Below are 14039 nucleotides of genomic sequence, written 5' to 3'. Positions count from 1 at the left end.
TTCACTCACAGGATGGAGTCAGCAGGATCTGGTACATCCAATGGGACCCAGTCCTAATTTCAAGACCTCACTCTGTCATCGACCCTTTGGGTGACTTTAGGCAAGCCATTTCACTTCTCTCAACCTGTAAAAGGAAGCTGTCATAGTCCCCTCAGGCAGCCATAACCATATACCACAAACCGCGTGGCTGAAACAGCAGACATTTATTCTCTCACTGTCCCGAAGGCTGGAAATCCAAGACTGAGGTGCCCTCAGAGTTAGTTTCTGATGAGACCTCTTTTCCTGGCTTTTTGCTTTGTCCTCATGTGTCCTCTGGGATGGGGTGGGGGGACTCGCTGGAGAAAGAGAGGAAAATCTCTCTCATGTCTCTTGCACTTACAAGGACACCAGTCTTATCTGATTAGGACCTCATCCTTACGAACTCATTTAACCTTACTTACCTCCTTATAGGCCCTATCTCCAAATACAGTCACGTTGGGCAGTTAGGGTTCCAACATACAGATCTGGGGAGAACACAGCTCGGTCCGTAACAGAAGCTAACAAGAATACCTATTTGACATGGATGTTATGGGAATCCATCAAAATAAATAGATAACAAACCGTATGATTCTTTCCACTCTAGGCAGTGACTAGAGACCTGTTTAAAATTCCCTAAGGAAGGAAGGAGAATGATGGTGTCCTTTCTTTTCTCCTACCTCATCTCAGGCAGGTCCAGGCTTTCCCTCCCTGAAAGATGACATGTTTAATATCCTACATTTTCTTCTTGAACGTCAGAGCAAGACTGCCTACGACTAGACTTCAGAAAGGATTTGCTGGTGGGCAAGAGGCATTAGGCAGAAGGTGGGAGAGGGCAAATTATCTCCTTTCTCTTCCCACTGGAGATCTACAAATAGGGAAAACTGAAGTCTTTGTTGTCTATCCAGGCAAGATGGTATTGATACAAAGGGAAGAGACCTCATTCAGGTGGCCTCAACCTCGGGGAAACAGCTAAACCCCCCTCAAGGTCAGGACACTGGGAAACACATTTGGAATCTGTAGGGTCTTGCTGGAAGGTTATGGGTGGGATAGGTGTGGCTTGGAAAGGATCTTCGATAAAAGTGTAGAGCATGACATTTGCACTTGGGTCTCCGTCCACTTGCTTCCTTTCCAGTAACTCCACCCAAGCACACCTCTCCATCCCAACAGGGGCTCCTCTCTCCACTTATGGTGCCAGTTAGAAACTCAAAGAACCTTAAAGATTGGCCATGTGCTTCCACTGTCTTTGGGGACTGGGGAAGATATGAGAGAGAGAAGGGAAGCAGAGGTGGGAGGCTGAGGAAGTCAACATCACAATTGTTTTTATTATCATCATCAACAACAGCCCACATTTTTTAACTCCCTGGGGGGCAGGCTCTGGGCTAGCTAGAGCAGGGGTCATGTTCAGTTAATGCTGAGTCACCTAGTTTAAGGAGACACCTAGTAGAGCTGGGGAGACAGGCCAATCAATGACATGTGTAATGTATTTAATGTATGCCTGGCACGTCGTAGGCTTTCAAGAACTTCACGGAGGCAGTAAGCCTAGTTCAGGTAGCCTGGGAAGACTTCATGGAGGAGGTGGCTTTGAGCTGAAAACTGAACAAAAAAGTAGCAGTTAGACAAGAGAATAGAAGGGCAATGCAAGCAGGAGGGATGCTGCAAGCAAATGCATAGAGAAAGGACAAGACACACCTTGTTTGGGGGCTCCAATGGCTAGTGCAGGGATAAGAAGAGGAGGAACGATAAGACTGGGAACAAACTGGGGACAGTTCTTGGAGGGTCTTGAATGTCAGGTGGGCATTTAGATTTCCACATGAGGCCCTGGAGAGCTCCTGAAGCTGGGGTTTGTCTCGCCTCCACCTAGAGGTAAGACCTAACATTTTTAGACCAGTCTCTACACATTTATTTTCTCCCTTCACTGTCTCCCCAAAGATTAGACTAGGGACACACATCCTTCTCCCCGTAACATCAATTTGACTTAGAGCGAATTGTTGGGTCCTGCACACCTTCCCCCTGGATCCAGAAGGCCCAGCATAGATCTGGGGGGAGGACCCTCAGCTCCCCTTCCCTTCCCTGGCCTTCCTATTCCAGTTCCCCTGGCTGTGTACTTGTGTGAGATCATAAGTCACAGTACCATAAACCACTCCAGAGTGTATATAAGTGAATTATTTACTAGTGACCCTGGCTAAATGTTCGGAGGGATAAATGATTAAGCCACAGATCTGTCAAAAAGTTCTCATAAATAAGTAATTCTGTGCTGCCTTAATGGGCTTTGTAAATTACTCATTCGTGCCATTGCTGGATCACTCTCTGGGGTAAATTCCTCACACCTGCTGATTTACCGCTGCAGTCTGGACAAGAAGGGACAAATTCTGCTAGCCAGCTGGGTAGATTCCCAGGTGTCAGGCCACCTGGCAGAGTCCCCAGGGATGAGGACATCTTCCTGTGTCACCTCACAAGAATGTGAGGTCAGAGGTAGACTGGCCTTCTTGGCCACCTGGAGGTTCATCGTGCAGGGTAACTGCAGTGCCCAGGGTTCTTTTCCTACAGACATTCACCCAGTGAGCATGCTTTTAACACCTCCCATGTTCCAGGCTCTGTGCCAGTGAACAGAAACACAGAAATGTGCCCTGCAAGTTCAGTCTAATGATGGAGACAAGAATGGACATACAATGTGATCAAAGCCATGCTAGAGTGCTACTCGAGCCCATTGAGGAAGTAGCTAACTCAGCTGGAGAAATCAGGGAAGACATCTGCGTGTGGGATTTAAGAGTGTTCACTGTCTAGAGAGGTCTGGTTCCAACCCAATCGAGATGGGCTGCACTGTGTCACTGTGATAACAAACAGTCCTACAACCTCAGTGTCGTACAACCACAAAGACTTACTGCAGCTCAGCTGAGGGCTCTACTCCACCCCGCCACCATCCTCCCACCAGGACCCAGGCTGATGGTACCGCACCACCTGGGACACTGCCAGTTGTTGTAGCCGAGGAAAAAGAGAATGTGGCAAAGCACACCCCAGATCCTAGAGCTGCTGTCCAGAAGGGTCACTTCTACTCCCATTTCACTGGCCAGAGAAGTCATAGAGTTGGGCTCCAGTTCAATGGAGACAACCTGGAGAAAGAGAGAGAGAAAGAGACAGGGACAGGGACAGAGACAGATTGAGAGGGAGAAATATTTGTGAACAGCCCTAAGGCTTACCCCAAGTGCAAATTCTGACTCTATGAATGTATTAGCTATACAGCTGTCAGCAAGTTCCTGAACTTCTTTATCTTTTCATTTCTTCAGCTGTGAAATAAGGGTAATAATAATAAGTACTATTTTTTAGAGCATTAAGTGAAATCACCCATGTTATACACTTAGCACTGTGCCTGGCACGTGGTAAGTGCTCAGTAGCTTGGTTGGCTATTGTTATTACAGTTCCCATTATCAGTAGTAGTAGTAGTAGTAGTAGTAGTAGTAGTAGTAGTAGTGGTAGTAGTATCCTAGCAGAAGCTGAATATTGAAGAGTGAATGGGTCACACCCACAAACACACATGCACAAACACATATATGCACACTGACTTTCACTGGTGAACTTATTCTTGGGTGAACCATCCTCCCAGCATCTGCTCTCCATCACCACCAACACCATCTTCAATCAGAAGCAGATGGCAGTGACGGCAGGGCAGCAGGCCTGAGCAGCTGAGCCACCATCTTCCATCCTCTTTGCACACATGCTAAGCATTTGCCTCGTACAGGTCACTCACCCACGCCAGGCCTCAGGTACATACTTCACTGCAAATCCAGAGCAACAATATCATCTAAAGACCCTGAGAGCTGGGCCAGATGATCTCTTTTTTTTTTTTTTTTTTTTTAAATAAATTTATTAATTTATTTTATTTTTGGCTGTGTTGGGTCTTCGTTGCTGCGCACAGGCTTCCTCTAGTTGTGGCGAGCAGGGGCTACTCTTCGTTGCGGTGTGCAGGGTTCTCATTGCAGTGGCTTCTACTGCCGTGGAGCACGGGCTCTAGGAGCGTGGGCTTCAGTAGTTGTGGCACGTGGCTCAGTAGTTGTGGCTTGCGGGCTCTAGAGCGCAGGCTCAGTAGTTGTGGCGCACGGGCTTAGCTGCTCCGCGGCATGTGGGATCTTCCCAGACCAGGGCTCGAACCCGTGTCCCCTGCATTGGCAGGCGGATTCTTAACCACTGTGCCACCAGGGAAGTCCCCAGATGATCTCTTGAATTCCCCTTCCATTCCCAGGCCTTTGATTCTCCCTTCCAACTGTCATCACCCTCAAGCCTTGCCGCTCGCTGGCCCACCTCCCTGCACTGGTCCTGCATGACTCAGGCCTAAGTTCCCAGTGGCCTGGGAAGAAGACGAGGAGCATCAGATGTGGCATGGGCTTCCTCTGCCTTCCCAGAGGCCAGAGACACATCTGTTCCCATGGCTCTCACAGCAGCCTAAAACGTGTGCCACGGAACAGGAGGAAAAGATCTTGTAAATCAGCTTGTTTAGCTCTGAGTGTTTCAAGCTGACTGGTAGAGACACAAACCCACTGCTGGGAGGAGGGCCCTGAACTGTCGTTGACCATCAAGGCTCCATGCCTTCTTCAGCTTTCATGGGGACCACAAGGCTTAATGAGCTGCCTGTTGTTTAGCTTATCAAAGATACCATTCTGGGCCCACAGGTCATAGCCCTGCCCACTCTGTGTAAGTAAGCCTGGGGCGCCCGCGAGGTTTTATTTCCACTCTAAAACTGAAGACGTGATTTCCCATCTTTCATAATCCAACCAATTCACACTTACTCACAGCCTGGCAGGCTATCGGTGCCGCTGGAACATCAGTCAACTCTTTATTCAGTTCATTCCACACCAAGTCCCTACCCTGAGCGGGGTGCTGTGCTGGGAGAGGTGGGGCCTCAGACATCTCTACGGTGCTGTCCGGGCCTCCTGGACATGTGCCGGCTACTGGGGAGAATGACACGTGGGTGTTGGGAAATGACTTAAAGCAAAAGGTGTTACAGGTGTCAAGGGTCAGTGGAAGAACAAGAGCCCTGTGATAACAAGCAGATGGTAAAGGAAAGGCTGTGACCTCAGAAGCTTTCCTTACTCACTTTCCAGCCCTGTGGACATGGTCCTGGCCTTGGAGAAGGCAGGCACATTAGGGCTATCAGGGTCTGACCACTGAGCGGAGGGGACCAGACAGCTACAGAGGTGAGAAAAGCGGGACAGGAGAGAGCGAGAATGATGCTGCGTAGGTCGGGGGCCCCCTCTCGTTTCCAGAAGCCAGGGAGATCTGGGCCTGGTGGGATGGGGCATAAAGATGGGGAAACTGGGGCTTCCCTGGCGGTCCGGTGGTTAAGATAAGACTCCGCGCTTCCAATGGAGGGGACGAGGGTTCGATCCCTGGTCAGGGAATTAAGATCCCACATGCTGCGTGGTGCGGCCAAAAAAGAAAAAAAAAGATGGGGAAACTGACAAATTTTTGCTCCTCACATGTAATGCTTCTCATAATAAAATCAAAACAAATATTTAGGACTTCCCTGGTGGCGCAGTGGTTAAGAATCCGCCTGCCAATGCAGGGGACACGGGTTCGAGCCCTAGTTCGGGAAGATCCCACATGCTGCGGAGCAACTAAGCCCAGGCACCACAACTACTGAGCCTGTGCTCTAGAGCCCGCGAGCCACAACTACTGAGCCCGCACACCACAACTACTGAAGCCCGCGCACCTAGAGCCCGTGCTCCGCAACAAGAGAAGCCTCTGCAATGAGAAGCCCGTGCACCACAACGAAGACTAGCCTCCGCTCGCAGTAACTAGGGAAAAGCCCATGCGCAGCAGCAAAGACCCAATGCAACCAAAAATTAATTAGTTAATTAATTGATTAAAAAAACAAATATTTGTTGCATATCTACTATGTTTCATGAACTGGGTTAGACACTTTCATTCTATGATATAATTTACTCCTCACAGCAGCCCTTTGCTTGCGTTTTGTAAACCCTGCTTCCCAACAAAACGAGGCTCAAGGAAAGAACTGGCTCACACATTGATGAGTGTGATGAGCCAGGACACACAATCAGGTCTTTGGAATCCTGCCTCCAGGATTTTGCGATTCCCCTTACAACCATCCTCCGTAGGCGGCCACAGTGAACCTCTTAAAACACTCATCAGATTGTGTTGTTCCTCAGCCTAAAACCCTTCAACAGCTCCCATCCCCCGAATGAAGTCAAAACTCTTAGTATGACATACAAGTCCCTCTATGGGAGTTGCTATGGCTAGCGATGTCTTCAATCTTACATCCTATCAATCCCTGTATCATTGTCTGCACCCAGTAATTGGAAGAGCTAGTATTTATGGAGTATCTACTATGTACCAGACACTGTTATAAGCATTTCACATGTATTGTTTATTTCATCCTCATGACAACCCTACGAGGCAGATACTACTGTATCCCCACTTTATGGGTAAGGAAACAGATTCACAGAGTAGGTTAGTAATTTGCCCAAGGTCACATATCTTGCAGAGTTTGGGAGTCACACCCATGCAGTCGACTTCTAGAACAGAAATGCTGACCTCTTTGTGATCCCCACACCCAACAAGCTGCTTCAGGCTTCCATGATTTGACTTACATTCTTCCTTTTATCTAAAATATCATTTCCTTCTTTCTTCCCCTGGATAAAGATCACTTATCTTTTAAGTCCTGGTGTAGGACTTCTTTTCAAAGTATCTTTTCTCCCCTAAATTAGGTTAGAGTTTTTAGATTTTTCTAGAGTGTATTGCTTTGGAACCAGGTGAGTATCTCTATGTGATGACTTCTGCTGATGTGTCTCTTTCCTTTTAGAATGAAAGGAACTTGAGGACAGACTCTACCATATTCACCTTTATTTCTCCAAACCGAAGGAAAAAGCTCGACCCTACTCCCCCCTCCAGATACCACCGTATTTTCACTTCTCTTTACAACATAACTTCTCAAACAGTTGTCTGTACTCACTGTTTCTAACGTCTCTCCTCACATTCTTTCTGGAACCCACTTCAGCCAGGCCTCAGCCCTCATCACTCCACCAAGAAGGTTTATGTCAAGGTCACCCAGGACTTCCTTATTTTCATTGTTATCTTGACCTACCAGCAGCCTTTGACACAGCTGACCACTCGTTCCTGCTAGAAATTCCCTCTTCCCTTGCTTCCAGGACACCACACACAGTTCCCTGTGTTTCTCTTCACTTTCCTTCCAAGTCTCCTTTGCTGGTTCCCTCTCATCTCCCTGACCTCTAAACATTGGAGTGTCCCCAAGTTCTATCCTTGGATCTCTTCTCTTTTCTTATCTACACTCACATCTTAGGTGATCTCATCCTGTCTCGTGGCTTTAAATACCATCTATATGCTAACAACTTCCAAATTTATATCTCCTGCTCAGAATATTCTCTTCTGAATTCTAGATTCCATTACCTAACTATTTACTGGCTAGCTCCACTTGGGTGTCTGATGCACACCTCAAACTTAGCATATTTAACACCAAGCTCCTGATTGTCCCTTGTGCCCTCCACCCTCTCCCACCAAGACCTACACCTTCTGCGTTCTTCCCTGTCTCAGGAAATGACCGTGGCTCCTCCTCGCAGCCGCTCAGATCCTGAGAATCATTCTTGACTCTGCCGTTTCTCTCACACCTCACATCTAATCTGTCAATGAATCACATCCATTCCACCTTCAAAGCAAAACCAGACTCCATCCCCTTCTCACCCCTCTCGCAGCTCTCACCCTGGTCCAAGTCACTCTTATGTGATGTTGAGCCATGTCTCCCCACCCCCTCACCCCCAACCCAGCCTGTCTGCTTCTGCCTGTTTCCCATGGCTGCCAAAACGTTCCTGTGAAAACATGTCAGGCTGTATCATTATCATTCCTCTGCTCTAAACCTTCCACTGGCAGCACAGCACATCATACCGATATTAGAAGTCAGAGTCTTTGCAATGATCTCTAAGGCCTTTCTGACCTCTCCCTTTCTGTCCCTTTATTGTTCTCCTCACCCTCTGTGCTCAAGTTACACTCTCCTCTCTTCGCTGTTTCTCAGACACATTAGATGTGCTCCCACCTTATGGCCTTTGCATTTGCTGTGCCCTCCCTGGAATGCTCTCCCCAGATTTCTGCGTGTCTAACTCCCTCACCTCCTACAGTTCTTCATTATATGTCACCTTTTCGATGAACCTTTCCCTGGCAACCCTCTCCTAACATTTTCTATTCCCTCTTTTTGCTTTATTTATCCCCTTAGTTATATCTAATTATCTATCTATCTTATTTATAGTATTGTCTTATATTATATAAACTTATAATTATGTTTATAATTATAAACTTATTTATAATATTGTCTATTTCCCCTCCATAAAGGCAGAAGTTTTTATTTGGTTGGTTGGTTTGCTTTAATTTCTGCTGTTTCTCTAATGCCTAGTGCAATACTTAGCACATAGTAGGCACTCAATAAATATTGGATGAATGAATGAATGAACCTTTGTAACCCTAGCCTCTAGACAAGCATTTGAGGACCTGAACAAGTCCTCCAAAATCCACTATACAGTGACAGTGGTGTTTCTCCATTGGCAGCAAGCACTGCACATTTTCAAAGCATCAGATGTCACTCTATTCACATGTAAATACAGAAACATAGCCCCAAGCCAAAGAGAAATTACGTTTTTGTTCTCCTATTTGTGTGGATTGCCTATGCCTCTATTCCATCTATCAGAGAGGAGAACAGACAGTCGACTGGAATGTAGTTCACTTACAAATAGAAGCAATGACTTGCAAACTAGCTACTTGACGAGTAAAGTTCTGGAAAATGCTCTCTTCCAAAGGAAAGAGGCAGCTTCTTGCTCACCTGGGAGGAAATTTCTGGTTTATTGTGTTTCTCTACAAAGTTATGGCTTTCCAATCCTGCCAGAAGCTACCCAGGGAGCACTGCCTTTCAGAATAGAGCTTCCAATTCTGAAAAATTAATTTTAAATAGAGACACAATACACCTCCTCACAGAGCACTTAACAGAAAAGTGCTACTTAGACTCAACTTGGCTGCCAAGGCTGCTCAGGCTGGGGGACCTTTGGTGGGTGGCTCTCTGTCCCACTAGCCAATCCCCATAGGCCCAGCCTGGCTCCCAACCCCTCCTCCCTTCCAGAATTGCTACATACAGTCCTGACTTCTCTTTTAAATGGCTGATGTTCCTCATCAGCCATTTAAATTCCACACAAATTTACTAATGTCTGTTTTTCACCCTGCACTGAACTAGGTGCTGGGAGAGGGTATGAAGACAGAATGAATGTGCCATCATTTCATTCATTAGAATTGGAGAAACTATATCATAGGATCCCTCAAGAACCACCATATTCTTCATTAACTCACATTTGATTGAGGGCAGCCACTGAGCCAGGCACTGTGTGCAAGTCAGCAGACATAATGTATATATTTATTAAACAACAGACTGAATACTAAGAAAAGGCTTTAAATGCAAAGCAAGCCAAGAGGCAGTTTGCTATAGTGGCAATAACATGTCATTGGGATTCTGATAATCTGGGTTCATGGTCCATCACTGCTGCTTCTATGCTATGGGTAAGTTTCCTTGTTTTCCTCATCTGTAAAATAGAAATACTAATAACTCTCCTGCCTACTTCACAGGGCTATCATTTACAAGAATGAGCTTGTCGTTATTTAAATTGCTATTGCTTCTAGTACAACTGCTGCTGCTTCTAGACACAATCATTATTCTGGGAAGGGAGAGGCCAGTGTGAGTTCCCCAGGAAGGCTTCCTGGGGGAGGTAGAACTTGGAGCCTGGGCTGTTGCCATCTCATCCTAACCATTCCTATCTACAGCCTGACCTCTGCCCACTGCAGCCAGTGAGCTCTCTAGCCACAAGTCTGCTGTTTAATATCCTTACTACAACACAGATCACTCCCCTGATTCTAGCCTTTAAACTCCCCTTTGCCTTCAAGATAAAATCCAAACACCTCTAATGACTTCTGTGGTGCTGGGAAATCTTCTCCAATCTCAGCTCCTGCCAAGGCTGTCCTCACACCTTGCATTCTGCCTTTCTCAAGATTCCTCTTGCTCATAGACCTAGGTCTGAACATGCTCTTCTCTCCAGATAAAGCCCACCCAACTCCTCTATTCACCCATCTCATATCTAGTCAATCTTCAAGACATGGCTCAAGAACCACCTCCTCCAGGAAGCCTTCCCTGACCCCCACGTTGGGTTTTGTACTCCCCTCTGTTATCCCACTGTGCCCTTTGCCAACGTCTACCTCTAGCTCGGCACTTAACACAGTGCTTTGTTATTGCTTGCTCATCTGTTCCTCCAGTCTGCAAAGATCTTGAGGACCTGGAAAGTGCCTTGCACCTCTGCATCTCCAGAACACCCAGAGGTCTCTCAAAAAATAATTGCTAAATGAAAATATAAACAAGGGAAGAGAGCAGAATCAGTGGAGAGAAATGAAAAAGGCATTCCAGGCAGTGTAGTCAGGACAAACAAAGGCATGGAAGCTGGAATAAGTTGATGGTGGTGGGGTGGAAGAGTAATAAGCAGGCAAGTGAGTCCAGAGCCTCTGCTGGAAGGGATGACTAGGAAATAGGACTGGGAGGCTCAGTAGTGCTGGTCACGGAGGCTGTAAATGCTGGACCTGACCCCATAGGAAATAGTATAGTATGTGTCTGGGGACTTCCTTGGTGGCACAGTGGTTAAGAATCCGCCTGCCAATGCAGGGGACACGGGTTTGATCCCTGGTCCGGGAAGATCCCACATGCCGCGGAGCAACTAAGCCCCTGTGCCACAACTACTGAGACTGTGCTCTAGAGCCCGTGAGCCACAACTACTTAAGCCTGCATGCCCTAGAGCCCGAGCGCGCCGCAAGAAGAGAAGCCACCGCAGTGAGAAGCACGTGCACCGCAACGAAGAGTAGACCCCGCTCACTGCAACTAGAGAAAGCCCTTGCACAGCAACGAAGACCCAACACAACCAAAAAATGTAGGTCTGACAAGGTGATGGTATTCTGAGACATTTATTCCAAGGAGGGAAGAGATGGGACCTGGGCGCCTGCCCTGTGTGCTGGAAGGGTGCCTGGAGAAGAAACTTGGCTGGTACCAGGTAGGAGTCTATTTGGCAGTGATGAGGGCAGGTCAGGCACAAACTTGGTGCAGGGATTTTGCAGATGTAATTAAGGTCCCCAATCAGTTGATTTTGAGTTAATTAAAAGGGAGATTATCCTGAGTGAGCCTGCTTAATCAGATGAAAACCCTTAATAGAGGAGCTGGGCCCTCACTGAAGGAAGAGACTCAAAGCAACAGAAACAGTCTTCTGCTGGCCTTAAAAAAGCAAACATTCATAGTGTGAGCACCTATAGAGAGGGTTGGCTTCTAGGAGATGAGGGCCTCAGTCCCACAACTACAAGGAACAGAGCAGAGAACCCCTTCACAGTCTCCATACCACAGCTCTACAGACTTCCAGGATGCTCTCCCTATATCCTGGGCTTTAGACCCACTGGGCTAGTAATTCCACCCCCAACCCCATTACCCTATTCCAGCTTCATGCCTTTCTTTCTGCCCAGACTTCTGACTTACAGAACTGTGAGCAAATAAATGTGTGTTGTTTAAAACTGCTAAATTTATGGTATTTGGTTACACAGCAATAGATAACTAATACAGAGAGGAAAAAACATTTGACCTATAAGGTTTACTTCTAATCTTAGCCCCTTTCTCAAGGACATCACTAATCTAAGAGATCTTGAATCAGCAAAGTATCAAAGAAATGCATCCAGTGTGAGCTTCTGTAGGGTCTTTTTCATGAAGAAGACTCCACAGAGAAGAATGGCTACAGCTCTCCCACTAGTTTGAAACATCCCCAAGGCCAGAGACCACATTTCCTGCTACCTGTGGATCCTTTCTGCCCACCCTCCTGCCTTCCCTCCAGGCCCTTGCATTTCTCAGGTATTAGGAAACCTTAATTGGTTAAGGTTTTCAAGGCTCTCCTCTCAAGAGAACAGGCATTGGAAACGACCCAAGGGTCCCTCTTTAGGGGCTTTGATAAATAAATCATGTTACATCCATATAATGAAATACTATGAAGCTGTTAAAGTAAAAAAACAAGCCATGTGTAGAGCTATGGGGAAAATCTCCTGGATATATATTGTTAAGTGAAAAAAGCAAGGGCTAGAACAATGAACATACCACCTTTTGTCTAAGAAAGGAGGACTATAAACACATTCATTTGTATGGGCTCCTGGAGGCGCTGGGAAGATAAAGCAAAAGCAAATTAATCCAGTTCCCTATAAGAGGTGGAATGGGGTTGGAGCAGGGTGAATGAAGATGGTAAAAACGAGAGTCCTCAATACATTCCTTTTTTTTTTTTTTAAACGGGAGAAAATCGAATTTAATTTCATACATACAGAAACACCACATACATAAGAAGTTCAAAAACAGAAAGGTAAAATGAGGTATATATGCCATCCTGAGCTAAGGAATGGCTTAGTGGCTTCCAAGTACAAGAGGATAATTCACATGGACAATAAGAGGGGAATCAAATATTGGGTAATTAGTTTGCTCCACCATGCAACTGGCTTACTCAGATAAAATTTTTCTCTGGTAATAATTCTCATTCTGGGAAAGACCCCCAATTTAAATCCTTCTAGGTAGTTAAGGGAGGGGCAGAAGTTTATCTTGAGATTGCAGGATCTCAACTGCCTTTACCTCAAAATAATCAACTGGGGCTTCCCTGGTGGCGCAGTGGTTGAGAATCTGCCTGCCAATGCAGGGGACACGGGTTCGAGCCCTGGACTGGGAAGATCCCACATGCCGCGGAGCAATTGGGCCCGTGAGCCACAACTACTGAGCCTGCGCGTCTGGAGCCTGTGCTCCGCCACAAGAGAGGCTGCAACAGTGAGAGGCACGCGCACCGCGATGAAGAGCGGCCCCCGCTCGCCGCAACTAGAGAAAGCCCTCGCACAGAAACGAAGACCCAACACAGCCAAAAATAAATAAATTAATTAAAAAAAAAAAAAGAAAGGGGTGAGCTCAGGAGAGAAGCAGGGATGAGATGGGGGGGCGGTGATACTGAGGGAGTCACAGCTTTGGGGGATCCTGGGAGAAAAGGAAGACAGGGAGAGCATCGAAGAGAGGAAGGAGAAACGTGTGTGTGTCTGGGGGGTGGAGGGCAGGGAGCAGCAGGCAGTAAGTCTTTCATTTCTCTCTCTTAAAATCCCATTTTCCCCAGAGCCAGCCCTTCCCCAGGGCCACACTCTCAATGTCCCTCTGTTCTGCTCCGGCAGCAGAAGGTTTGGCTCTTAGGAGGGGCCTATGTAGAGCCGTGCCCGCCCCTCCCCACCATCTGACGGCCCATTGTGCCCTCGGAGCTTGGAGGGGTGATTCTGAGGGGCACATTCCCTCGGCTCCGGGGAAGTCTCTGGTTCCCAGGGCTCCCCGGTGCAATCGGCAGCAGAAGGGGCCGGCTCCCAGGCTGGGGAGGGGGCTGCAGGTGGGGGATGGGCAGCCAGGGAATGACTGCGGCCTCAGCTGGCGGGGTCTCCTCCTGCCACCTCCGCCCCTCGGCCCTGCGGCAGCTGGGCCCGCGCCCTCTCCTTCCCCCAGGCTTTTGTGGCTCCAGTTTATTTTCCAGTTAATGAAGTGGGGGGAGGCTGCGTCCTGGCCGCTGCCCCTGGAGACGCTGAAGTTCTGAAGGCATCTCCTCCCGGAGGCTGCAGCCTGCGCCCCCGGCCCCTTCCCTCGCCCGCCCCTGCCCCAGGCGGCCTGCGGGTCCCACCTGCCAGAGCGTCTGCTGCCTGGGGTCTCACCCCGCCCGCCCGGGGCCAAGGCCAAAGCAGGCGTCCTAGGGTGGTGTGAGGGAGGAAAGGAAAACCCTGCAGCCGAGGCCGAACTCTCCTTCTGCCGTTTGCTGGCTGTGTGTCTTCCAGCAAGTCACTCAGCCTCTCTGAGTGTAAGACGAGCGGTGGAGTCTGGGAACTTAGCTCTTCTCTTTGGAGTCAGGGGAGGTGAGGGAAACAGGACCTAGATCGCCGGAAACAGA

At 47.9% G+C, this 14039-nt stretch overlaps 1 protein-coding gene across 4 annotated transcripts; it reads right to left on the bottom strand.

The window, feature by feature from the left end:
• Positions 1–785: 785 nt before the first annotated feature.
• Positions 786–12456, bottom strand: LOC309644752 (uncharacterized protein). 4 transcript variants are annotated; one of them, XM_082428761.1, is made up of 4 exons: positions 7115–12456; positions 2974–3128; positions 1708–1875; positions 786–1611 (listed from the first exon to the last, which is right to left on the bottom strand). In XM_082428761.1, exons 1-4 carry the CDS (start codon positions 7265–7267, stop codon positions 1563–1565), a joined length of 525 nt encoding a protein of 174 aa, XP_082284887.1. In that variant the 5' UTR covers positions 7268–12456; the 3' UTR covers positions 786–1562. The 4 variants fall into 4 exon arrangements, 1 of the variants encoding a protein (XP_082284887.1); XR_014254592.1 differs by having other exon boundaries at positions 786–1875; positions 2901–3128; positions 6983–12456; XR_014254593.1 differs by having other exon boundaries at positions 786–1875; positions 2977–3128; positions 6983–12456.
• Between the last annotated feature and the right edge of the window lie 1583 nt (positions 12457–14039).

This window comes from Balaenoptera physalus (assembly GCF_965194825.1).
Source record: "Balaenoptera physalus genome assembly, chromosome: 1".
NCBI lineage: Eukaryota > Metazoa > Chordata > Mammalia > Artiodactyla > Balaenopteridae > Balaenoptera > Balaenoptera physalus.
Note: the sequence above shows the minus strand (reverse complement) of the source record. Positions and strands in the feature narration are given on the sequence as shown.

Coding starts and splice junctions, on each gene's coding strand:
- LOC309644752 (XM_082428761.1), bottom strand. CDS start 7,267: ATGTTTAGAGGTCAGGGAGATGAGAGGGAACCAGCAAAGGAGACTTGG. Junction 1,876..2,973: donor AACTGGCAGTGTCCCAGGTG/GTGCGGTACCAT, acceptor TCTTACCTCTAG/GTGGAGGCGAGACAAACCCC. Junction 1,612..1,707: donor CATTGGAGCCCCCAAACAAG/GTGTGTCTTGTC, acceptor TTTTTTGTTCAG/TTTTCAGCTCAAAGCCACCT.